The sequence below is a fragment of the Physeter macrocephalus genome, chromosome 15 (assembly GCF_002837175.3).
Source record: "Physeter macrocephalus isolate SW-GA chromosome 15, ASM283717v5, whole genome shotgun sequence".
NCBI classification, from domain to species: domain Eukaryota; kingdom Metazoa; phylum Chordata; class Mammalia; order Artiodactyla; family Physeteridae; genus Physeter; species Physeter macrocephalus.
In genome coordinates, this window is record NC_041228.1 from 66,164,554 (window position 1) to 66,191,956 (window position 27,403).

Below are 27,403 nucleotides of genomic sequence, written 5' to 3' on the forward strand. Positions count from 1 at the left end.
GAATCAGATCTGTGTACGTTTGAAGAGGTTATTTTAAGCACTTCGTTTTTACTCAGCCCTTGGAAGGGTCAGATATGACGAAAACCCTCCCTGGGTATTTGCTTTTGCAACATTAAAAAATAAACGCCTCGGTGCTCAAAGTATTTGATGATGCAAGCTCACCGCAACGATGCACCACTGAATTCACAGTATTTCACTGATAAGGGGCAGCATGTGCTTTGCTTCTGGAAATCTGAAGAACTTCTCAGAAAACAAGCGCTCATTACTCTCGTTACTACAGTTAATCCATGAACTTTACGCTGCAAAAACGGAGAGTGTACGGGGCAGTACTTTTCTACGGAAAACTCAGTGCTTTTGATATTTATTTAAGCAAGAATAATCAGATGCTACAAAGAATTTCAGGGGGGTGGAATATATTTCAGATAATCTTTTCTTATTTCTTCTCCAAAAAAACCTTACACCCATGTAAGGTGTTTTTAATATTGAGGTTTTGAAGGTGTTGTCTTTTTCTGGTATTCTACTGTTACATATTAAAATTGAAGGAGAAGATATTATTGAAAACTAAAGTAATTGCAGGGACATATTAAACCAAAGGGGTGAACAAAACAAGTTTAAAGTTTGTATGTAGAAATGAAAAATAAGGATAATTGGTAAGGTATTATAGTGGGCATTTTTCTTAAAATACATACCTCTACCCCAAATATTAATTTAGAAACATGAAACAGGCAGGTCAGCCTCTAACTCTTTAGTTAAAGGAAATGTAATACTGTGTCAAATAAACTGGCATTAGGATCCTAGTGGAGTGTGTGTTCAGCGTGTGTGTTTTTGTGTGTAGGGGTGTGCTTGAGATGAAAGGCTGTTTTGAGTTGTTGCATAAAGGAGTTTGATTTTGTGATTTTTTAAAATGAATATTTATTTGGAGACCTCTTAGGGTAATGTAAAAGATGTATAATTCCCGTGTTTAATGAAATCTATTGTCAATGTACTAATAAACCTTGGTTTATAACATCTTGAATACTTGATCATTGAAAATTCAGAAAAAAAGTAAAAAAAAAGAATAAAGTGTGTTGGACTGAAATCAGTTTGCCTCTTAGCATTTTTGTTGTTTGAAGAGACGAAGAAGTAATGATGTCAGTGTTTTCTCCCACTATAAAGACACAGGGGTTTGATGGGATTAAATGGGCCTCAACTTACTCTGGAAAATGGCAGCCGTGCACTCCTTATGTAACTGATAACTCTGCCTTGAAGCCAAGTGTCCCACGTGGGAACTATTAAGACTATAGTTTCAGAAGTCTGCAGTAGCACATTTTCCATTGAGTTAGCAAAGAGAATAATTTAAATATTTCACCACGTATCTATTTAAATTCAAACAGAATTTGGGGTTACAGAACTCTATGCCTTGAATATGGTCGGTGTTAGGATAGGCTAAGTTATGCTTAAGTAACACGCCGAGCCCCAAATCTCAGTGGCCTCATAGCCACAAAAGTTTATTTCTCATTTATGGGACGTTTCCATGTGGGTCTGTTCCACAGGGTCCCTCAGGGACCCAGACTGACGAGACTCCCTCATCTTGGAAGTTGCCCCATTTGGAACTTTCAGGATTGGTTTTGGTTGCTGAGGCAAAGAGCCCAGGGAAAGGCAAAAGTCCTTTTCTCTTTCTCAGCCCGGAAGTGACACATGTCAGACTGCATTAGTCTGAACTAGTGCCATGTTCCTGCCTAACTGCTGGGATCCTGGAAGTGGCGGGGAGCAGATGGTGGGCATTTGATGGGTATTCTTCTTTGCCACACTGTTGATCGTGATAAGTTAAGGATAAAATCGGTAAACCGAGGGAAAGTCTCAAGCATAAAAAAGGATGATTTCCAAAGGAGTAAATATCAAAACTTGATCAACAAAGCAGTTAAAGGCTCCCTTTCCCCAGTCTCTACTGAATAGCAAGCTAGTCGTTGCTCAAGGGGCCCAGGAGCTGGCCTGTGACTGCAGGAAGAACTTGCGGTCAGACCCCAACCGTGGAGAAAAAGCACTGGATTTTGAGGTCTTGTCTGACGGCCAGCAGAGTTTTCTAAGTACACTGGCATCTAAAACTTTTGAGCAAGAGGCGGGAGGAGCTGAAAGAGCCATGGAAATAACAGCATGACTCATGGACTGAGGTGCAAAGGGTTATATTTAGAAGCCAGCTTCGAGCACTCTATAGGCGGAAAGCAGGGCAATTGATTTCCATTTCTCACTCCATCACTCCCTTGCACACCTAAACTAAAAGGTCACAGTGGCCCAAGATACGTGGCTAATTGGAGGGAGTGTGTGCTTCTGTGCTGACTTCTGGGTAAAGCTGTCTTTTCCTCCGTGGCTTCGTGCATTTAACAAGGGAGCCATTTATGTAAAAAGCAAATAGTAATCCCTGCCCAAGTCTACCATCTTCTCTTCAATTATGTGTGCAATTTAAGCAAAAGGAGTCTCTTGAATCTCTTCAATATGGCACACTTTCAAGGGAGAGGCAGAGCCATTCTGGATTTTGTGCCATTTGAAATGGACACATGAGAAAACGGGTTCTCTTTAAGAAATGAAGAGAACAGAAAGGTTATGAAAGTGGCCACTCATCTTCCTTGCTTTAGCCCCAGACTTGGTAAAACCTCAGCATTTTAAGAGCTGTTATAAAGCATCCAGTTCCTTTCTTCTTTTTAAAATTGTCAGCTAGGCAGAGATGGCCTCTGTTGCTTCAGTGTAGGGGAGCCAAAAAACATTTTGGATTGCACGGAGTCATTGGAAAGCAAGGAGAGCAATATTCGGTGCTCACTCTTGAATTTAAACGTCAACGTTTGATGCAATTCCAACTCATAATACCAATATAAATCAGTGGAAAGCTAAACTCTTCTTTGGCCCGCTGGAATGGCTAAGATCCTAGGCACTGAAGAAAGAGCGAAAACTTGCCATGGATCAAGTTCTACATGTTTTCTTGTTGAAATGATAGTGCTGCTACTGTAGAAATCAATGTAAATGGCAGCTTTGCCAAGGGCCCAGGTCCTGGCGCCCAGCAAAGAGGTCTTTAGTTGCACTAGAGTGACACCTAATGGTCATTATGGAAAACACAGGCTGTAATCTCTCGGCCCTTTCAGTTCCTGGGTTTGATTTAGGAGCTCCTGGTGACCAGATACATATCAGGGTTGTACGGTGGATGACATCTCCTCTTCGGATGAAACCTTTTGGTGGTTGTGTCCACTCTAGCTCTGGGTCACCTGTGCTGTTGAGGCTAGGAGGTGAGGTAACGTGGGGGAAGAGGTTTGCGGCGGCCAGGATGCAGATTCTGGAGTCCTGGGATGCCCACCCGGGCGGGGGCTAGAAACTCAGAACAGAAGGTAGATACCTTCACTCACCACTTCCTTTTGCCAGCCGAAAAGTGAAGCGACGCTGAGCGCAAAAAACCCTCAACATTTGTCGTTTCCTTGTGCCCCAACCCTCTGCAGTGCTTTCCCTAACACCAGGGAGCAGGGACACCCTCGTCCCAACAGGAGCAGTCTCAGTTTTGAAAGTCATTCTCTCTGCTTACTTCGTACAGCAACAGGCGCGCTATCAGCCCAAAGTATTAGGCTGGGGACGTCCCCAAAGTCCACCACACAACTTAGAGGAAGGTGAGTTGTCTAGACCAGCATGAACAGTAGGCGCATTAGGTAAGTTTCTTGGTCAGAAATGGGGGAAGGAACCTATATGGGCAAAGAATCTAAAAAAGAGTGGATACATGTATAAGCGTAACTGATTCACTGTGCTGTACCACTGAAATTAACACAACACTGCAAATCAACTATACTCCAATAAAAATTTATTAAAGGGACTTCCCTGGTGGCGCAGTGGTTAAGAATCCGCCTGCCGATGCAGGGGACACGGGTTCAAGCCCTGGTCCGGGAAGATCCCACATGCCGCGGAGCAACTAAGCCTGTGCGCCACAGCTACTGAGTCTGCGCTCTAGAGCCTGCGAGCCACAACTACTGAGCCCGTGCGCCACAAATACTGAAGCCCACGTACTACAACTACTGAAGTCCACACGCCTAGAGCTCGTGCTCCACAACAAGGGAAGCCACCACAATGAGAAGTCCGCGCACCGCAACGAAGAGTAGCCCCCGCTCGCCACAACTAGAGAAAGCCCGCACGCGGCAGCGAAGACCCAACGCAACCAAAAAATAAATAAATAAATTTATCTTAAAAAATTGAAAAATTTATTAAAAAATTGAAAAATTTATTAAAAAAAGAAATGGGGGAAGGAGCAAGGTTATAAATGTGGCCAATTCTCACTCCCTTGGCCCCAGACTTGGTACAACAGCAGTGTTTTCTTACCTGGAGGAGAGTGTAAAATGGACAAGATATTATGTCCAGGAAAGTTTGCATGGAAGGAAAAGGTAAAATTTGAAAAGATAGGGGAATGAAAGATGGATGAGATTAAGGTGGGGAATGGGGTTATGGCCCAGGAGGGTAGATGAAAAGTTAGAGAAAAATTTAGACCTGGGAAGGTGGTACTTATCCAGGGGAAGCTGGTAGTGAGAGGTTGGTGGAGAGGGGAACAAGTGGGTGGATGGAAGGAGGAAGCTTCTGGAGGGGACCAAAGTCACTGGAGATTCCTGAATAGAAGGCTGAGATCTGAGCCACGGCAGTGAGTATGGATGTGTTAGAGATGGAGGGGCAGGAGGTGGGAGAAGGGCTTAGGCAGCTCTTCCAGCTTTTGCTGCAGTCTCTATAGGAAGTCACAGAGGCCTACTAAACACTAGGGTATAAAGGAGGGAGGGAGGGAGGGAGGAATGGGGTTAAACAGAAAGAAAAGTGGCGAAGAAGTAGGGAGGGGAGGGGAAACAGGAAAGCAGGGAGGGGGAGAGGAGGAGAGGCAGGGAAGAGGCTTTTTCTGACATTACCCACCCTGCCCCTTCAAGGGAGAGCACAAACCCAAAGAAGAATTCCTGCCAGAACAGGTCACTGTTGTTAATATAAGGGAAAGGAACACTGAAAGCCACTTTTGTGAAGATGATAAAATACCAGAGGATTTGAAGATTAGAAAATTCAACGCTGTGTGTTAACTTTGTAAGTTTGTAACATTTACAAAAAATTTTAAAAATAATTTTTTATTTTTGTAAAAAAATAATTTTTTTATTCTATGAAAAAATAAATTTTTCATTTGAGTTGATTTAAAAAAAGAGAAAAGGAAGTCATGAGGCCTTAATGAACCAGGGCGGTGGACCATGCTGAGGTATTAACTTCCTTAGGTATTTTAATTATCCATCAAAAATCTTTCTTTTCTATGAAAATAAATTTTGAAACTCTCAAGCAGAACTGGACTAATTTAGGGGGATTGAGGACCTTCTTATATCTGAGATCAAATCAGCTCTAAAGCAAATCCTAAAAAAGAAGCATTTAAAAATCTTTTTTAGAAGGTTAACATGTGTAGGTATGTCTGGCTTGGGGTGGGAGTGTGAAAGTGTGAAGTATTCATTCCTTCTCTCTTAACCAAAATTCCCTGCAGATGCTACCATCACAAGAATTTTTTTTTTTTTTTTTTTTTTTGGTGGTATCTTAGTTCCCCAACCAGGGATTGAATCTGGGCCACAGCAGTGAAAGCACTGAGTCCTAACTACTGGACTGCCAGGGAATTTCCAGGATTTTTTTAAAAAAAGAAGGCTGGGAGGAGCCTCAGAGATGATCTAATTTGCATAGGCAAATAGGTTTTGTCTTGCATGCCAACACCAATTCAGCAGTGTTGATAGTAGCTGGCTGCATTGAGGATTCTAAGGATACAAATGCTCTGGCTTAATGGAGAATTGTCCCGAAGAATTAGCACTGTCTTCCCTGGGCACACTTTGGGAAAAGCAGCACATATGCTATGTATTTGCCATCCTTGATTCAAACCTCTTATAGTCAGAGAAGCTGTGTTTGAGAGGTTATGTAACTTTTCCAAGCTCACACAGATAGGAAAAACTAGAGTGTGCAGTGAAGTTAGTCTTGTCTAATTTCATGTCCGTTGTTCTTTCCACTATTCGTTACCAAATGGGGTCCCACTGCGGCCTCTCTTTTCACTAATTTGGGGTGTGTGTGTGTGTGCGTGCGCACGTGCGCCCATGGGTCTTGGAATGGAGAAGGTGGAGAGGACTGGCCCTCACCTCTGCTAAATCTCTTTCTCTTCTGAATCCGTGGGGAATGCACAGATGGGACTCAGCTCAGCCCTTCAGGGCATCAGCTTCCTCAGGGATCAAATGAGACCCAGTGGCCAGCCAATCTCCAAGGGCCCTTCGAGATCTGAAATAGTCTCTCTCATGCCCTTTACACAGAGTAGCTACTCCAGGAATAGTTATTGAACTACGACGGAATTCCCTCCAGGATAGCAGCATTTGGCCTAGTCACATTTTATAGGAAAGGAACAAGGAGGGAGGCACAGAGATGTGTCTTCGGACAACACTATTATCTGGGATTCTTCTCTCGATGAAACTGTGCTGTTCTGGACTGCACTGTGTCCCCTCGAAATTCATATACTGAAGCCCTAATCCCCTGTGTGACTATATCTGGAGAGAGGACCTTTAAAGAGGTAAAGTTAAACGAGGTCCTAAGGGTAGAGCCCTGGTCTGACCTATATAACTAGTGTTTTTATCAAGAGACCCCCGAGATGGGTATGCACAGAGAAAAAGGCCATGTGAGGACACAGGAAAAAGTGGCCCTCTGCTGGCCACGGAGAGAGGCCTCTCGAGAAACCAAACCTGCTGATAGCTTGGCCTTGGGCTTCTGGCCTCCAGAAATGTGAGAAAATAAATTTCTGTTGTTTAAGCCACCCAGTCTGTGGTATTCTGTTATGGCAGCCCTACCAAACTAATACAGATGGTTTCCTTAGTTATCCAAGGATGGAACTGGCGATCCCGAAGTCCTTTGTTTTTTTTCCTTTATTCTTAACCTTCTGAGCTCTGGACAGTTCACAGATCGTTAGCGTCTCTGTCTGAAGGGGACAAAGCTCCGCAGGAGATCTGAAGCAGAAGGGAAGTGCATGGAATTCGTCAATCAGAACACTTGAGGTTTTGGAAGGTGGCGAGGCCTCCACCGAAATTCATGGTCCCCAAAGAACACAAACTTCCTTCGAAGGGGGTCGGGGGTCCTGTCCTCTTGCTTTTGAAAAACTACCTTTTTGCTCCCCAGGACTGGCTACCTGATTTGCGGGTTCAGTGAAAAATGGAAACATGGGGTCCCGTGTTCAAAAACGACTGAGTATTTCAAGATGGCGACAGTAGAGAAATTAACCCAGCGCTGGCCCTGTGCAGCTGCCCAGATGTCTGCCCGGGAAGCGGCCCTCAGGTTGCCTCTGCCACATCCCACCGGACAGCAATGAGGCACATCCGTGTGGAAATCATTAATCTGGGAGTGTTCTATAACACACTGACTTTGGATCAATTTTACAAGCAAGGCTAATGTTTAATCATGTATTGGTACATTGAGATCAGGACTCCAGTTTACTTGCAAGGAATGAGTGTACCACAGAAACTTGGTTAAGTTCATTTCGCTGAAACAGGTAAAGTTTAAACACCTTTTATTTCAAGAAATAGTGCTTCTAGACTTTCCTGAAGCCAGAATTGTTCTATAAAAGTATCACAGAATATTACACAAGATTAAAAAACACAGTATGCTTCCTAATAACTTGAAACCTTTTTACAAAGCACATCATTCATGACCATAAATATGTCTCATCTGTCATTCAGCCGGTGACACACACATCTGATAAAGAGCTAGTTAATTTTAACATATGTACAGAGTCAATGATAAAGACTTAAAGTTATCAAAAGATTCAACTATAACATATTAAATTTTCTTTAAAAGAGTTCACCTTAAACACGTAAAGGAAACATAATTTACCTATGCGTTTGAATTATCTAAAAATAAAACAAAAATTACTGTTAAGCTAAAAAAAGACCTTCTTGGGAAGTTGGCTAGGATACTGGTAACTTTCAATGAGGTAATAATCCTTTTGCTGGTATTTAAACATCTAATACATGACAAGAATATTTTCAAGAACACAGAATTTCAAAAGCAGTTTTGAATTATGCTTTTAAAAAATCAGAACCTGGTGAGGGCCTTAAAAATAATCACACAACACATACGGTGCATTTAAATTATGAAACATTCATGAGTTTGTTTTACTGGAAAGAATTCCTTATATAAATTCATAACTAGATATATTTTCTTAACAATTAAGCTTATTAGCCAAGTCAAGAAAACAAAACAAAGATGAAAAAAAAAGTCTTCAGTCCTTTTATGCAGTTAAGAAAATAATAAAAATTTAGCAATTTTAAGCATATGATGAACACTTTGAAGCTAGGCACAGAGTAAGCAGGCAATCTTTGTTTTGTTTATTTATTTATTTTTACTGCCAACATCCTTAGCCTTGCCTTTCGGCTAATCGGTTTTAGCAAGTAGAGGTAAAACACATGCATTATTTTCTGGCAAAAGCGTAGGTTGAACAATATGTGATCCATACTGTGTGTCACCCTTGGGGGTCCATTTTCCTTTGTCACACTGAGAGCAAGCAGTGAGACTGACAAGTCTGGAAAAAAAATAAGACTAACCAAATAGACATGGCATTCCGATCTCAAAGTGCAAAATCACTGAGCTAAAAACGATGGCCTTGAAAAATTCCAGTGGTTAAAAATGAATCAAAACCACACTTCGCAGGCCGTGGAAAATGGATTGAAATTTCACCGAGGATGTCAAGTTTCAGAAACTCAGAAAGGCACAATTCTAGCCATCTTGGTTGGATAACATTTATATGCTCACGTCCCTACAACTTTCAAAAGATAATACTGTTTTAGTAGCTCCCGAACAAACAAAACCCCACAAATCCACCTGTCTTTCTACTCTTGACAAATAGCGACTTAGAACTGAGTCCCTGGGCGCGTACCGCTCGCACGCGCACTGACTTCCGCTGCACGGGTGGACCCGGGGGAGGACCCGGGGGAGTTTGGAACGTCGGTTGTCATGATTGCCTTTATTAGTTTACTAAGTTAAAAAAAAAAATACTGTGTTTAGGGTAAGGTAACATGGCATCTAATCAGAGGAGAGTGGAAAGGAGGCACTGCCTTCCAGGCTCTGTAAGTTCCTCTTCTTGTGATTCTTCTCCACCTGGTCTGACATCCTCTCTTGGCTGCAGGAGGAAATAGGCTGCTCCTATTGGTGGGCGCTTTGATCCCGATGAATGGAGTCAACATCAGCGTGTGTGGTAAGATGCAGCCGACCTTCAGAAGCATCTTCTCTTGGAGAACCATCCTGGGGAAGTCCCTTCTGGTGCCGGGGCCCGGGCTGCACCAGCTCCGTCGTCGTGCCGTCGCCGCTGAAATCAGGTTCAAGAAGACTGATGTCTTCATGCCCCATCCACTTGTCAGTTTTATGATTTCTTCAGTGTTCAGAATTCAAACGATTAACTTCGGGCATGTCGTTATTGCATTCAAGTTTACTCTCTGGGCTGAATGTTGGTCGGTTGGAATGCAGGGTGGGAAGGTCAGCCGGCAAGGTCAAAGGAGGTGCTTCCCCAGCCCTACGCCTCGGGTCTTCATCTGACTCTGCTGGTGCCGAGAGCTCAGCAGACATAGCCAGGAACCCATCACTTTGAGCACTTTTAGTCTTATTTGCTTTATGTTGCTCGTGGTGACTGTTCAACAGTGCAAATACTCTATCTGCAGCCTTCAAGTAATTAGTCTAGTCAACCAGACTAAGTCTATAGTTTGGTCTGTCCTCGTAGATGCTTCCATTCACGCTGTATAGATCCTCCAGGCCTTTTGCCAGTTGACGTCTGCAGTGAGACTGGGCTGACTAACCTTCCCATCCGTCCCATAACTGTCCTCTGTGAAAAGAGATAAAGGTGGATCCTTAGTGGAGAAAATATTTCCTACTTATTGGCTAAATAACTTACATTGTTTTTGTGGTACAAGTCAATTTGAAATGAAACACTAAAAAGTATGTTTCCCTAGTAATTTGTTGTCAAGGAGGGGCCTAAGGTTACAAAAGTGACTGAATGATAATGAAATTTGGAAAGATCGAACGAGGTGAGAAATTCTATGACCGGGCTTGGTTGGTACTGGAAATACACTGGTGTTACCAGGCAGGGGGCTTATGTTTTACTCCTGGCTCTACTCAAGTCCCCTGTGCAATCAGGAAATCAAGTGAGTGAGTCTCTCTGAGTCTTGGTCCGTCATCTGCCACATGTGGGAATAGTTATGTGATAAAACCTTTACTACTTATAGGACTGCTGGATGAACGATGAATTTCAAAGTAATTTAATGTAATAGGCAACGCTTAGTAAGATATTTTTATTTTATATTCCCTGACACTCAGTATAAAAACACATTTGAATGCAATTAAACTCTTCAGAGTAAATGGATCTATTTCTCTGATTGCTTTTTTGCCCTAAAAGTTCTATCCTTTAGAAAAATCAATCACTGAGTGGTTTTTCACAGCATGCAAAGAATACACCAGCTTTCTCTCTCTCAGATTTTTCTACATCACTAAGATGACTATAGTTCTGCAGAAAACAACAGCTTTTCTCTAGGTGCGCCCAAGAATGCAATGAACTACCCACAAAGCAATACAGATTAGCAGGAAGAGTGAGTAAAACTATACAAAACCCACACCCTCAGTATAACCAGAAGATAGAGAATTCTAGAATCTTCAAATTACCTGCAAGTGAAAACACAGTTAATACCAAATCCCAGTAGAGCTGTATGTCACACTTTGGGCACCAGCCCTGGGAAGACTGTATACAAGAGAAAAGAAGAAAGAGAGAATGAAGTCAAAAATGGATTTGAAACCATTGCTGGAAAGAATGTCAACCTGAAGTATAAAACACTGTAGAGTCTTGGTAAATCGTGGTACTGACAATGAGGAAAAGACCTAGAAGGGCACATGAATCGAGGTGGCAGTCTTGAAAGGCATCATTTCAGGGAGAAAAGGATACAAAGGAAGAGAGAAACAGCCTTTGGAAACTGGCGATAAAGGAAAAAGGAAGCCAAAGGGGGGAAATTTCAGGTCCTGCAAGAAAAAGAGAGAAACAAAGAAATTCGAGGACACACAACCTCTTACAACCCCATCCCCCAATAATAAGAAAATAAAAAAGTAAAAAGAAAGTATACTTGGTTACACAGAAAAGGATCTTCTTAAACTAGACATCTTGTAAATACTTGAAGTCCATGAAATTAATAGAAGCAGTCTAAATATAAACAATATTATTATAAGAGAAAATAGAAAATAAGAATAAAAAGTCTACCATCTTATGAAAATGCCCCTGCCAAAATAAATCGTAAAGTGAAGAAAACCACAACGTAACACTGCTAAGTAAACTGAATCTTCTCAATCAAGCATCCAAGGATGTAAAAGTCACCTTAAATCAGAAATTAAAGTAGGAACCAAGGATCATATATTCAGTCAAGCTCTCCTTCAAGTATCAAGTCTACAGAAAAACAGCTTCAAACATGTAAGGGTGCAGAGAATACTGCACACATCAGCTCATCTTGAGCAGTCTCCTAGAGGATGAGTTTCATTCAACCAAGAAATCACTGGGGAAACTTCAGCAAAAGGATTGATGGTGAGCATTGAACACATTTATCAGATCCAGGAGTAAACCAAAATTAATGAGGTAGAGAACAGAAAAAAATGACATATCTAATTAATAAATCAAAATCCTCGTTCTTAAAAAAAAGGATCAAAACAGATAGTCATTAGCTTACCTAATTAAGAAAAAGGGGAGAAATTTCAAATATACAAAACAGAAAATGACAAGGGAGAAATAATCATTGAAATATACAAAATTTAAAACACAAGCAACTATGTTGCAGACATTAAAGTGAACAGATTGGAAAACCTAGATGAAACACATAATTGTCTAGGAAAATACATTTTATTGAAATTGACCCAATAGAGATAGAAAGCTTACACAGAACAATTTCCAAAGAAGGAGAAGAAAGGTTTATAACCTTTATATAAGTTTATAAGAACTACTATAGGAAATTTCTATCAGTCTTGTAAGAATTACACTACAAAGAAGCACCAGGTCTCTATGATTTCACAGGAGAATTTTACTAAACCTTCAAGGAAGAGAGACTCTCAATGCTCTACAATCTGTTCCAGAGCATAGAAGATCAAAGAAAACTTTCAAACTTTTTACAAAGCAAGTATAACATTGTTAGCTGTGGTAGGCAGAATAGTGGACTCACCCCCCACAAAGATGTCCACATCCTAATCCCTGGAAACTGGGTATGTTGCCTTACATGGCAAAATGGACTTTGCAGATGCGAATTAAGTTATGGATTTTGAGATTGGGGGGGTTATCCTGGAGCAGCCAGGTGGGGCCGATGTAATCCCAAAGGTCCTTTTTAGAAAAAAGGGAGGCAGGAGAGTCAGAGAAAATGTGACCTCGGAAGCAAAGGGTTGTGTATGTTGGCGGGGGTGGGGTAGAGGTAGGTACTGAGATTTGAAGACGCTACATTTTCAGCTTTGAAGATGGAGGAAAGGGCCATGAACAAGGAATGCAGGCAGCTTCTAGAAGCTGGAAAAAGCAAGGAGATGGATTCTTCCCTAGAGCCCCCAGAAGGAACACAGACCAGCTGATACCTCGATTTTAGCCCAGTAAAACCCATTTCAGACTTCTGACTTCGAGAAATGTCAGAGAATAAATCTGTGCTGCTTTAGGGCACTGGGGTAATTAGTTATAAGAGTAATAGGAAACCAGTACAATACCTAAAAAGAGAATGCTAGCATAAACAGAAAGACAATTTCAGACTGAAATCATTTATTAAGATGATGCAAAAATCCTAAATATTAGTGGAGAGAATTCAATATTATATTAAGAAAATAACACATGATGACCTACTGCAATTTATTCCAGAAATGGAAAGTTGGTTCATTCTTAGCAAGTCTATTAATACAATATACCATATTAATAGACCTAAAGAGAAAAATGATCTGTGTATCTCTATAGATGCTGAAAAGGCTTTTGACAAATTCAACACTCATTATTGATAAAAACACTAAAAAAAGAATTGATGGCTATTTCCCTAACATAACAAAAATGTAAATACCTTAGTCCTAAACATGCTTCTCACTTCATGGGAAAATCCTGAAAGTCTTCATTAAGAACAGGGACAAGGTCACATTGTACTGAAAGCATTAGTTTATCCAATTAGATAAATCAATCAGGGACACAAAAGTGGGAAAAGAAGCAAAGCTATCTCTACTTGCAAATGTAGGGTAGTGTATCTGGAAAATCCAAGAAAAATCCATGACAAAGTTAACTCAAAAATAAAAAAATTTAAAGGGTAGCAGGATGTAAAGTTAATATACAGAAACCAACAGCCCTCATATACACAAACAATAACCAAGTAGAGGTTTTAATGATGGAGGAAAACCCTATTTACAATAGTAACAAAGAAGATAAAGTACTTACAAATAAACTTAATAAGAATGTGCAAAACCTTTAAGAAAATACTTTTAAAAGCTCCTGAAAGACCCGTAAGTATACTTAGCCAGATGGAAAGATGTCTTTTGCTCTTGGATAGAAGACTCAGCGTCATGAAGATATAAATTCTTCCCAATAGCTAATACTTTATAATAACTATAAATGGAGTATAACCTTTAAAAATTGTGAATCACTATAATGTACACCTGTAACTTACATAATATTGTATATCAACTACACTTCAATAAAAAATAAAGAATTCTTCCTGATAATTCTTTCAGAAATCAGACAGAAAAATGGTCAAAGACATAACCAGATAATATACAAAATATGTAAAATGTCCTTTGAACCTTCAAAAATATGTTCAACTCTGCTCATAATAAGAGCAATACAAATTAAAACCATACTGAGATACCCTTTCTTTCTTATTTGATTGGAAAAAAATTAAAAAGCTTGACAGCTATCAAAAGCAAACACTGTCATACATTGATGATGGGAATGTAACCCTTATGGAAGAGAATTTGGCAATATTTAGTACATCCACATATGCATTTACCTGTTGATACAGTAATCCCACCAATTCATGACTAGGAGTTTACTCTGAAGATATTCTCAACAACATGAAATTATACTTGCACAAGGCCCTTTATTGCAGTACTCTTTGTAATTGTAAAATATGAAAATAACTGAATAATACACAAAAGAGCAGTTGAATAAATTATGCTTTTTGCAGTTTTGACTTTGGAGCTAGGTGAAGGCATTCCATACTAAAAACCAAAATCAAATGAATAATGATGAAGATAAAAAGAACCTAAAATGGAATACAAATAAACAAACCTTACTTTATTTCAAGTGAATAACATAACCACAGTAAAAGAGGGCGGGGCACAGAACAAGCCCAGATAACTTTGAACATAGCACTGTTTTTTGTTAATCAAAAGAGAAACAACTGAAAAATACATTGAACTCCAGACAGCAGGTTTGTTTTTGCAGTAGTGTTATTTAGCAATTCTGAAATTGATCTCTGTGTACCGCAGCATTTAACAAATGACTTAATCCACTGGGGATCATGGAAACTGGATTTCAGTGCCTACCTGTCCCTCCACGGCACACTTCTTTTCAGGGTGCAAACTGCACAGCAGCACCCAGTGGTCCTGGTCCTGACCCACACCTCTAACAGCCCTGACACAGGTCCCCTCTTCGTCTTAGGAAGCCAACCTCACCTCCAGCCCCTTGAACTCCAAACCCTGGCTTTGACCCATCTCTTGGTCTAGTGCCTTAAACAGAAAAGTCCAACAGTGCTAGCAAGGCAGCTTGAAAAGAAAATGGAGCCCTGAGATGTGACTGAGAGAAGAGACCCAGGGGCAGCTTCCTTAGGACAACACAGAGCAGGGCAGTGAAGGCTACGTTTTTCCTTTCTGATCTCAAGAGGTTCAGATGGTTCAGAAAATGCATTTGTGTGCTGAACTCTGGGCTGCCAATGAGTGATGATGGAGATGGTGTTGGTGAATATCTTTTTGTGTTTCTTATAAAATACAGTAGCATTCTTTTATCACTCATTACCCCCTTTCACATACGGCTTTCTTCATGTGAATGTTTTGTGCCTCCATATTGCACCTTACTAATAATACCCATCACCATTGGGGCTTGCTATATGTCAGGCTCTGTTCTCAGCTTCTGATTAGTGAGGCTTGGATTTGAACCCAAGGCAGGCTGGCTTCAGTGTCTCTGCTCTAACCACAGTACTGTGCAGCCTCTAACACACAGCTATGCCACCCATAACTGTCTACAAGGAACGCACTGTGGCCACAGGGGCAAATGAATCAAAACAAGCAAAAGCGGTTCCTTAAAAACTAGAGGATCCAGCGATCCCATTCCTGGGCATATATTCGGAGAAAACTCTACTTCGAAAAAACACACGCACCCCCATGTTCATAGCAACACTATTTACAATAGCCAAGACATGGAAGCAACCTAAATGTCCATCGACAGAGGAATGGATAAAGAAGATACAGTACACATATACAATGGAATACTACTCAGCCATAAAAAAGAATGAAATAACGCCATTTGCAGCAACATGGATGGACCTAGAGATGATCATACTAAGTGAAGTAAGTCAGATAGAGAAAGTCAAATACCATAAGATATCACTTATATGTGAAATCTAAAAAAGATACAAATGAACTTATTTACAAAACAGGAACAGACTCACAGACATAGAAAACAAACTTATGGTTACCAAACGGGAAAGATGGAGGGGAGGGATAAATCAGGAGTATGGAATTAACAGAAACACACTACTATATATAAAATAGATAATCAACAGGACCTCCTGTGTAGCACAGAGGACTCTACTTAATATTCTGTAATAACCTATATGGGAAAAGAATCTGAAAAAGAATATATGTTTATGTATATACATGTATAAAACTGAAACACTTTGCTGTACACCAGAAACTAACACAGCATTGTAAACCAACTATACTTCAATAAAAAGAAAAAGTCGACTTTTCATTTGGAAAAAACAAACAAACAAAAGCAATGTGGACAGAAGCATGGTCGCTGAGGGTGGGCACGACGTGGCCTGCTGGCCTGCAGGGCGTGGGACAAAAGGGGCAGGAAGCAGCCATGCCAGCCTTAGGCTGCCAAGAAGTGACCGTGGCTGCCAGCAGCTCATCAAAGGGCAGACGCATCAGCTTTCACAGGCAATGGGAAAAATAAACACCCCATCAACCTGTGGATCCGATTCTATTTTGCAACACAGAACTTATTACTTTCAACTCAAGCCAGCAATTATTTCCTGAGTAGAATGGGGGCCACTTTACTGAGCTGTGTCCCTACTCTGAGCTTGTCCTAACCGGGAAAATGACCAGTAGGAATAAGTAAAGCATTTCAGCTGCCCTGCCTCATGGACCTCCCACGCCAAAAAAAAAAAAAAAAGGAAATTGAACAGGGAACAGACTGGCTTTTAAAAGACCTTCTAAATAAGCCTAAGGATTAATTTTCGAAAATTCACAAAACTGAAGGCAGTTACAAACTCTTCTGTAGTCAATCTTGTACAAAGTACATTTTCTAAAATATTCTTGAATTTTCAAATTCCAAATTCTTCAGGTGTGATCGTTCTCATTTTTTCTCAAAGACTTTTGTAATCAAATTGCATGATTCAAAATGCATTTTCATTAGTTTTCTAAAATAAATAAATAAAAATCTTAAAGAATCGAAGCTTCCAAAAACCCAGTAGCGGCGCCGTCACGGGAGGGCTGTGGACTGGGAAACTGGGATGGCAGTTTTTTCGGCCTTTCCACATCTGTTGCCTTTCAATCCAACAGGATGCAATGGACAGGGGAGGCCACATCAAGCACTGCCTTTGGGTGTCCAGTGAGAGCCCAGGTCTGACAGGTCGATGCCCTCCTGTTTCATCATTTCCTGCCTACGATGTGGATAGCAGCTGAAAGGTAGTTTGCCTCATGGATTATGAAATGGTGGAGTCTGAAAATGCCAGTCATTCTGAGTTAAAAAGGATCCTTAGACTCGTCCATTGATAAGGAATTGAGAAGGGAAAGAAAAACCAAGACAGGTAACACGAGGTTACGCTGCACACACACTTTCACTCGCCACGTTACCAGGGAAGGGACGCCATGCCCTCAACAACTAAAGCTACCAAGGGTTTGCCCAGATGACCCCAGAAATGATGGATTTGGCCCCGTTTAGTGACGGTGGTGACAAAGATCAGGGTCTGGGGAGTCCCAGATGCCTGCCCTTTATTCATGACTGGAGTGCAGTTGGCCGTTCTTCATCTCAAAGCTGTCCAAGGATGGCTTGGTGAAGAAGAACTCTCTTCCTCAGCTCTGACCAGACTTGTGTCTTAAATAACCTGCTAATACCCTTTCACCTCTGTCATGACAGAAATAAAAGAGGGCCAGACGGAAAATCCCGCAGCTGTAGAATTGAGTGCATCATAAATTAACTGTACAGTCAATACCTAGTGTGAGGTCCACTTAAATTGCCCCACTTCAGAAATGTCTTAACGGGACCCCCGGGAAGCAGGCAGATCAGTCCTGGTGTGTGAGATGTTACCTCGTCGGCCCATAGCCCGGGGGAGACCCGCGTAAGAGGGGGCTGTCCTGCTCTGTCTTAGTGTGCTGGTGCGGGGTACGCAGGGGGAGTGTGGAGGCAGATGAGGAATGGAAAGAAGAAAGACAAGAGGAAAGAGAAAAAGAAGAGATAGAGAGACCGTGATCCAGGAGCCTCAAAAGTCCAGCTTTCTTTGTCTTGTTTGTTTGCTTACACCTTCGCCACCATCATTCAGCTTCTCATGGGACCAATGAACTGCCCTCTGAAAGGAGAAACCTGAGACCACAGCTCAGGAGGCTGGAGGAGGGGCAGGGGGGCCACCAGGGTGCCCTGGACAGGCGATATTATTCTATTTCTCTGAGACGGTATCAAGATGGGTGACACCAGTGAGGTCCATGTTCCTCTTATGAAAGTGTTTCTCCCAAGAGGATTCGTGAACTAAGGCAGTGACACATCTGTGCCTCAGTTTCCCCTCACTAAGGTGCTAAGGACAGACCCCTCCTGCCCCACATGGCATGTTTCTGACAGACCTGCTTGAAGTCTAAGCTTGGAGTAGAAGTTTCTGTGCAAGGGCTGCCACGGCCGCCAGGCGTTCTGGGTCCCCCTCCCTGACCCCAGAGCACAGGGAGGTAGGCGTGATGGATGGGGGGCTGGAGGGGATAAGAGGACTGGGCTGAGGGCTGTTCATCAAGCTTTCATGTGTCAGGCACTCTTGTCTCCAGGCTGTGCTGAGGCCTTTCTGCGAGTCTCGATTCCAGATACCCTGACCCTGACTCCCACGCTTCCTATTCACTCATTACCACCCTGCAAAGCTTCTGAGTCCCATCACCGCTGCTTTCACCACCGAAGTTAATTAAGGACTGTGAACAAGGAAGCGCCTTCTCTTTGCTCCAACTTCAGCTCTAGCGTGCTCTTAAAATTCCCGTGACTCCTTTCGTGATTTTGACTTCATAGTTCATAAAATCTCTACCTCATTTCTGTGAAGCCTCTCCACCAAATCAACGTGTAAGCACCACCGGGAAAATAATTCTCCCCGTTCTCCCCAGGGCTCTCGAAGGGCATTCTGTTTTCTCCCCTTCACATCATTCCGTGCTTAAAAGCACCATCCAACAAGCAATCAAGCACGGGACTGAGTGAATGCTCTGAGAGACACCTTGTTGTGACAATGAGTTGATTTGAAAGCAAAATGACAGATCTGTCCCCAGTGACACAAGACGGTGGAGAAAGCTGTTAGAACGTGCATGCACCCCAAGCTACGCTCTGTGCGACAAGGTGAGAAACAGAAATGAGTTAAAATGGCTGGATCATGCAAGGACTGGGAAACAAGCTGCCGGGGAGAATAAAAAAGTGTGAATACCTGTGCAGGTCATAGCTTCCTCCATCTTTATTTCCTGATATAGGAAAATATAAGAGTAATTTATGTTAGTTTTACAACTCATAAAACCACCCACTATGTCATGTTCCATGCACAACATCTAAACCCTAGAAAGAAATATACCGTGTGAAATACAGACAGTGCCGGAGTCCAACAGAGCTTTTCTATTAGACAGGTTCAAAATGAGGATGGAAAGCTATAAATATAAAGGTTTAAGATAAAACGTATCAGACTTCACATGAAAAATGGGGGAGGGTGAGGTAGGAAAGCCCATTTCAAAGTGATAAAACGGTACTTCCCAAAGTCCATGTAAGTCTCAGGAATAGTTAACTTTTGCTTATTTTAGACTAAACACTTGGAAAAAAGGGCCAATAATCATCTCCCTCAGGAAGCGTCTAGAAGGTGGACAGGACTACTTGAAGCGTAACGGTAACAAGAGGCTCCGCCTGGCGTGTGGTTCACCACTTAGACACTCTATCAGGTTTCACTAAGTGGAGCTGCTATGTCATCACCAGTAGGAGTGCTATGTTCTTCAGGCGAGAAATATCCGGGTGTAATATTTCTAGTGCCTATAATACTTGTTTCAATTTCCAGGCCTTAGGGGGCTTTTTGGGGGGTAAAATTTGAGGAAAAGGTCAACAGATAAGAAGGATATCTGAAAAGATTTAAGCTGAGTGGAGTCAGTGACCCAAAGACCTGGCTGGACCCTTCTGGCTGGAAATGAATTCCAATAAGGTTTTAACTGAGGGGTGGTGACTGACAGCTGTGATGGGACCGCCCACAGGATTTAGAATTTCCTCTGGGACTCGCAGCTTGAATGCCGTGAGGATCCTATAACGGTGGAAATGACAGGTGACGACGCTGATCATTTCAGGATGAGCCACTGCCCCCCGCCCAGGCCCCCATCAAGGCTCATGGCCTGGGGAGCTGCTTACTTTTATTGCTGGTTCTGCAGGGGACCCACAGAGACACAGGCCCTTAAGGGCACCGAGAAAACTCAGCTGCCCAACAGAGGGTTTTTGCAAATTGCCCCCCACTGTCTTTGGGCCTAGCTCTTCACCCTTTTGGGGTTGGCATGCTGTGTCCTTGACCAGCCTCAGCTCTTTCTCCTTTCTCCTATGGACAGCTGATATTTACATTTCCATAGGAATTATGAGAAAATAAGTATTCTCATTAACCAGGAAAGAGCTGGGATGGACACTGAAAAGAACTGCATCTCCATGAGCCAAAGGAGAAATGAGTTTAACATTGCAGACCAGGGAGGGAACATCTGGCTGATTCCATACAGGCCCTCTTATACTTTCAGATCTCAAGACAACGTTTTGCTCAAACATCTCTAGTTTCAGATGGGAAATACTTGCAGAAGAAATCTAATTCAATGTGTCACGGGCAGGGATCCAACTGCGGGAGTTCCAAACTCTGAGAAGCAGAAATAGGGCATTGTGTGTTTCCATCCCAATTCTCTTAAAAAAAAATAGGACATCCTGGTTGACCTAGAGTATATCTTATGACTGTTGACATCCATAACAAATAAACCCCCAATGCTTTCATCCCATTTTCCAGTGGATGCTTCCATCAGGAATTGAGGTTTACTAAGAGAATGGATCTTTGGGAGAGATGGAATGAAACAATGACCAAATCTTTGGGGGTATTAAATTTTTCATTAGTGCACCCAGAGCTAAATTAGAGAACAAAATATGTTTGGAATTGCCTGTAAGGATCCCAAACTAGACGTTTCTATGTCTTCTATCCCCAACTATATGTTTCAAAGGCAGAAAACTTGACAACAGAAAGAATTTTCCAGGTACTGTGGGACAAAAAAATTTTTTTTCCTTACCAACTTCTAGGCCCTTAGGTCTTGGGTTGCACTGCTTATACCCTTGACAGCTCCTGAGTTCCATCAGCTGCATGTGTAGCTGATTCAAAACGCCCCGTTCTATCATGTGCACGGTATTTGTGAGCTGCGGATGAAGCGGCCAGGACAGTATCTTTAAGCTCACGTTCTGCTTATTCCATTTTCAATAAGCTTCATAAAATGAAAACATATTGACTTACCTGATAAGGATCAGTATTCATATCAAAATACTCCAAAAAGCCAGTGGCGAACTCACAGAAAAGAAAATTATGCGTGTCATTAACTGTCCGCAAACACCAGTAGGTGTTATTGTTAGAACTCGTGCAAGCACAGAAAGAGCCCACTGTTGGTAAGAAAGAAAAACAAAGCGAAAAGAATGAGAAAACCCAGGAGCCTAGCCATTTCAGCGTTTCCTTATCTTTACATTTTAAAGTTCACATTTTCTTTCTTGCAAATACTGTGTGTGTAGACATTAAAAACAATTACATTTCTCCCCCTCTCTATACAAATTTGCTGTGAGATTAGGTGAAGATGCAAAAAAAACCCATGGCAACCTAGGAGGGTGATTATAGGCTAAAGGCGAAGGTGAAATTTCAGGCTCTTTTGTTAGCTGTCCCCTTAGCTCTGTCGGGGCACTGTCTCCAAAACAGGGTGACTGAGTGGAGAACGGGAAGGAAAGTATCGGAACTCCTATTTATGGTTGTTTTAATTTTTTTTTTTTTTTTTTTTTTTGTGGTATGCAGGCCTCCCTCTGTTGTGGCCTCTCCCGTTGCGGAGCACAGGCTCCGGACGCGCAGGCCCAGCGGCCATGGCTCACGGGCCCAGCCGCTCCGCGGCATGTGGGATCCTCCCAGACCGGGGCGCGAACCCGGTTCCCCTGCATCGGCAGGCGGACGCGCAACCACTGCGCCACCAGGGAAGCCCCTTAATTTTTTTTAAAAAGGGTAAAATTCTGTTACTCCCTCTACCTGGGGTGCTGTACCCCCAACCCCCGTTCACATGATTCCTTCTCTCCACGCCTTAGGTTTCAGCTTCAATTTTACCTCTTCAGAAAGGCCCTTTCCTTTATCCCTACCCTCTCTAAAAGGGTTCCTTTTAAAAACTTTGATCGCTGTTTCCTTCACAGCATTATTACAACTTGTAATTATTTTATTGATTTCATTTACTTTCTTTCTTTACCCGCTTTTGGAATATAAGTGTCTTGAGGGCAGAGAAGGAGGTATGTCTCGCTCATCATGCGTCTCCCGAGCTCGGCCCAGAGCCTGATGGGGAACAGGTCCCCTGCAAGCTCTGTGACCCTCAGACCCCCACATTCAAAGTTAAAGCTAGGCCTTTAAGAGTTCACTCAGCCTCGAGTATGTAAACATTATGTAAACATCGACCCTGAAATCAAGATGCACCCAAACGGAAAGAAAAACAAAAATGATCACAAATAGGCCCTAGGTCTCCCCAAGAATGGTCTCTGGTTTCCTGGGAGTCTCCAAATCCCAGTTTGAGAAACATTGACCTGGACTTCGAGTGCAAGTCTCCATGCACTTGAAATAAAGCAGAAATGAAATATATTTGGGACAAAATTGTTCATCCATTCACCTAGTTACTTAGTGACAAAGCAGTCTTGCCGGGCCAGAAGTCTGTCAGGGGCTGGGTACTCTGTGAAATATCCTCAGGAGAAAAACCCACGGAGAGCTGGGCATTTTCAAACAAAACGTCAAAATAAAAATTTCTAAAGAAAAAAGTAATTTGGGGCAAAATGATTCTAGTTGTCAGTATAGACAATGATATGATGCTTTAATCTAGAATCTTTCTAGATTCCTGGTTTCAAGCGGCTGAATTCCTCGTCTAAGTAACTGTGCACGAGCTGCTGTCGGGACGGTGGCAGGAAGTGGCAGTTAGATGGGGCAACTCACGGTTCCAGAACGGCGCCGTCTGCCAGTGGTTGTTGTCATGCGTGAAGCAGGTGAGGCCAGGAAGGCTGCACTCCTCACCCTTCCGCTGTCGTTTCTTCTTCCTCTCTTTCTTCCTCCTGCGGTTCTCCTTGAAAAGCTGCAGTTTGCTGTCTACTTCTTGAGCGGCTTCTCTATTCCAATATAAGGGACTTTTTAATGATCAGAAAGCACTTTCTCAAGTAAAAATAGGATTGTTGCTATGAGTCGCACACACATATTTAGGCACAAGATAGTAGACACTCAATAATAGATGGCTTTCCTTTTTCAGAGGGCCTCGAAACACAAAATAGAAGCAGCAATATTGAAGACAAACTCATGAAGTGACGACGCTCTTAGAATTTTACTGAGTCTTAACAGGATTGACATTTTCTTCCTGATTGACATGCAAACATTGATGGAAATAAATGTCAATGTGAATCAGTAGATTCTGTTGGCCATGCCCTTTGGGCAAGTGGCTTAACTTCCTGGTGGCCCAGTATCTATCAGCCATGAAGTCAATGATTGGTCGGATTAGATGACTTGAATTAGGTTTCTAAAATTCTCTGGACAAATCCTACAAAATAGGCTTGGAAAGAATTTATAAAAAAAATTTTTTTTATTATCTTGATCTTTCCATGAAGGGCTCAAATTTTGTTGAGGCTCAAATATTAAATTCCCTTTACACGCAAATTTTACGATTATTTTAAAAAGATGTCTTTTTCTTCCAACTTATAGAATTCAACACAATGGCACGCTGCTCTGCAGAACACACGGACCTAATTCAGCGAGTCCACATCTCCTAATCACTGTCCACAGAAAGCAGGGCATGGAGTACAATCTAGATACCAGCCGATACACCAGCAGAGAGCACACACGCAATTAGAGCAGAACTTCAAATGATGCCCCCTCCTGGGATTCCAAAAATATCGATTGCCATGGTCCCTTGGCAAGACGTGGGCTTGTTTTCAACTTCTTGATCTAATGCCCTCCCAGTTGCATCTACTTTTCTTAAGCAGCACCACTTGGAGCACAGGAGTCCCAGCAGCCTTTCAGAAAGGCCCCGCAAAAAGTCCTTCACTCCCAGCAAATGTGGCAAACAGTTACTTACTTGAATGGGTGAAGGTGGCTCTTTAATTTCTCTTGCTTTTTCACACCTTTCTCTTTGTTGTAATAGCTGCAGGCAAGAAGTTTGAAAAGTGAGTCTTCATAATCGTGCCTTTGATCAAACAGTTGATTTATAAAATGGAAGCAAAATACAAGGTAGGCAGTTATTTTGTTGTACGTAACAATCTTAAGTTAATGGGACTTTTTTTTTAAGCTTCTGCTTAGGTTTGTGACATGTTTAATTTGACATAAATGGTTTAGATCATTACAATATATGATATCAATTTATTAAGCTTTCTATTGGTAAAAGAGAGAAGCCAGCCTAGCGTGCCATCACTGCAGCTTGTGGGAAAATGAGACCACGGCTGGACACACACACACCTCTGTTTATTGCAGCCACACTCCTCAGGTTTCCTTCTCTTTAGATGTCCTCTCACCTCTCTTAAATTCTTAATTTTATCTTGCAAAGCCTCAATCTGGAAAACACGCATGTCAACAGCGGCATTTTAAGATCAAAATTGTCTATACAAAGCATCTTTCTTTCCACCCTATTTTCTGTGTTGCACAATTACAGCTATTCATCTGAGGTGATAATTAATTTGGAAACAAGCCGGGCATAGACTATGTCTACCTCTCTATTCCAACCGATCTGGCTCTTTTATAATTGAAACATTTTGCTCACAGAGATTTCCAGAGGTCATGCTTTTTTCACCTTCCATTTTGTTTTCAGTCAGGACTATCACTGTATCACTGCAGAAGGAGAAGCAGCTTGTTCTTCTATTCTTCACATAATTATAAAAAAGATGAGTGTACACAGCAGGGCTGGCACGTGGAGTGTGCTTTTGGAGTATACCTTCCAATTACATGGCCATGGCTCACCTCTTTATCAATGTATGCCTTGTGGTCTTTCCAGGCTCTGGCTGATTGATAAAGTTCTCTCTCACAATGGATTGTATCATTTGGAAGAATAAAGCATCTGCAAAAACCAAGCAAACAACATTAGAAACAGGTTTCTATTCTAAAATTAAAAAGCATTAAAAATAGCCAAGGGGGGCTTCCCTGGTGGCGCAGTGGTTGAGAGTCCGCCTGCCGATGCAGGGGACACGGGTTTGTGCCCCGGTCCGGGAGGATCCCACATGCCGCGGAGCGGCTGGGCCCGTGAGCCGTGGCCGCTGAGCCTGCGCGTCCGGAGCCTGTGCTCCGCATCGAGAGAGGCCACAGCAGTGAGAGGCCCACGTACCGCAAAAAAAAAAAAAAAAAAAAAAAAAATAGCCAAGGGAACTTCATTATCCTCTACACCAGAGTTCCCCAACCCCCAGGCCATGGACCAGGAGTGGTCCATGGCCTGTTAGGAACTGGGTGGCACAGCAGGAGGTGCGCGGCGGGCAAGCGAGTGAAGCTTCATCTGCCTCTCCCCATCTCTTCCCATCGCTTGCGTTACCGCCTAGACCATCCCCTGCTCCCTCCCCGCCCAGGTAGAAAAACCGTCTTCCGTGAAACCGGTTCCTGGTGCCAAAAAGCTCGGGGACCGCTGCTCTGACTGCTTAATTTGCATGCAAGCGGTTACCTGGAGCTGAGCTACAGACAAGGATAAGTGGGAATGTTTCCTGGCTACTGGTGAGGACAGAGGATGGTATCAGAGAGACGTCATCACGAAGATCAAGGCAACATTCAATATTCACGTCCCGTGAACAAATATCACCCCCCGCAAAACTCCATTCTTGAAATCCCCACCAAATACTGTAGGAAAAAAAATGTTCTCACAGTTGTAACGGAAAGGGTTGATTTGAAGGAATACAGAGATAGAAGGTGGTTATATATCCCACTCATTTTGTTACAAAGAGCCTGCCTGAGGTGTCCCATTAAGTTTGAAGCAGAGAAGCAGCCCCAGGGATGGACAAGCAGGTGGGATGGGGGAGCAAATCAACACTGAATGAGAAACAAACCCGGGTCTAAACCTTTTAGCATCTAACCATAACCGCTGCAGGCACCAGGAGACCCGTCCCAGAGATAAAAATCCTGGCAGGGCTCACAGCACCCCACCTCCCTAAAGTGATGAAATGAAAGAGAAAGCAAAGATCTTGCTAATACAATTCAGAAAGGAAAGATTTCTCTATCAAGAGAGCACACAGATTTTGGAAGGAACTGAAGAACGAGGGTAGTCGGTTAAAGCCGGGGGGAATCACCTCCCTCCCCATCTCCGTGACTCTCTGGGATCTGGAGAGGTTAGGTGTTTCTGCATCTCATATCCATCCTCAACCCATGCCATCTTTCTGGAAGCTTCTCTGGGACCCAGAGTCCTCCCTTGGGCTGTGTTTCATTTCTGAGAGCCTAACACTGTAACTGCTCTGAGCCGCAGTGCCCATGCAGCACCGAGAGCCTTTCCAGTCCCGTTAATGGTTTCCACGTGTTTTCTAGACTCCACAAAGGTAACTGCTTCGGGGCAGAACTCCACTCCTGCTGAGTCAAGATGTGACAGCATCGCTCTGGCTAAATGCCCAGCTGATCGGCCTTCATGTGAAACTGACCCAAAGCAAAAGTCCAGATCTATGACTGTTGGGACACCTTGTTGCTTCTTTAAGCCCCAGGTATGTATCACATCGGCCAGCTCTAGGAACACCATACTGCTGCGTGATATCGCTTTTTGTAAAGGGGCAAAATCGTATGACTTTGAACTCAACCCCCGCGAACACAAAGCCTTCCTACTTGTGCGTCACTCGGACAGTGGCGGGCAGGCCCACGGCATTGCCGCTGTCGGCCAGCATCGCGTCCCCATCACCACCGCTGGTAGCCTGGCGGCCTCTGGGCCCCTGGCGACCTCCACCGTGACGCTTGGCAACGTTTCGTGGTCGCAGGACTTGCAGTTCTTCTTCTTCCAGGTTTATGTCATATATTTCGCCTTCAAATTCGACTGACAAGGAGCGTGTCTGCCGGGTATGGACAAATCTGGGCTTGTACTCTGGAAATAAGGGAAGACAGGTTAACACGGATGGCCAGGTGTAGTTTAGGAGGGAAGAAAATGATCGCCAGGCTTGGTGGGCATTTTGGGAAGGGCCAAGCAGCACACACTGCATTGCGGAGGGGCACATCATGGTGCAGTGGCCGGCCCATGGGAACTCACACTGGGAGAGGCAGGCTATGGTCCTGTCTTGGCAAGTGCAGAGCAGTGTGCTGGATGGTGTGTTTCTCTGGGTCTCAGGCCTTTCATCCCTCAAGTGAGGGAGTAGATCTAGGTGATCTCTAAGACCCTTTCCCCTTAGGGTAGGCTGTGAACTTCTACATCAAGTTTTCAAAGTGAACTACAAGGCAGTTTGGATAAAACTATTAGTAATAGTAATGACTATAATGAGCTTTTGCTATGTATTATTCCCGTCCTCCTTATCTCTAATGCACAATCATGAAAGACAGGAATTATGACAATAAATCCTCACATTAAAAAATCTATCAGAGGGCTGGTGGCGTGGGGTTGGGAGTCCGCCTGCCGATGCAGGGGACACGGGTTCGTGCCCCGGTCCAGGAAGATCCCACATGCCGCGGAGTGGCTGGGCCCGTGAGCCATGGCCGCTGGGCCTGCGCGTCCGGAGCCTGTGCTCCGCAACGGGAGAGGCCACAAC

General features: G+C 43.0%; 1 protein-coding gene across 7 annotated transcripts in view; it reads right to left on the reverse strand.

Moving 5' to 3' along the window:
- Positions 1-9,762: 9,762 nt before the first annotated feature.
- The window catches only part of LOC102978220 (extracellular sulfatase Sulf-1), a 161,794-nt gene continuing 144,153 nt past the window's right edge, over positions 9,763-27,403 (reverse strand). For 4 of the 7 annotated variants that reach the window (XM_055091089.1, XM_055091088.1, XM_055091090.1 and 1 more), the window contains 10 exons: positions 26,496-26,748; positions 24,669-24,765; positions 24,171-24,265; positions 23,794-23,901; positions 22,668-22,837; positions 20,961-21,103; positions 20,743-20,866; positions 18,888-18,921; positions 10,681-10,756; positions 9,772-9,847 (listed from right to left, as the gene is read on the reverse strand). In XM_055091089.1, coding sequence (XP_054947064.1) covers positions 10,699-10,756; positions 18,888-18,921; positions 20,743-20,866; positions 20,961-21,103; positions 22,668-22,837; positions 23,794-23,901; positions 24,171-24,265; positions 24,669-24,765; positions 26,496-26,748 — 1,082 coding nt within the window. In that variant the 3' untranslated portion in view covers positions 9,772-9,847; positions 10,681-10,698. Of the gene's footprint in view, positions 9,848-10,680; positions 10,757-18,820; positions 18,922-20,742; positions 20,867-20,960; positions 21,104-22,667; positions 22,838-23,793; positions 23,902-24,170; positions 24,266-24,668; positions 24,766-26,495; positions 26,749-27,403 lie in introns of those variants that run through there. The other 3 variants (XM_028500388.2, XM_055091091.1, XM_028500387.2) reach the window with 3 other exon arrangements.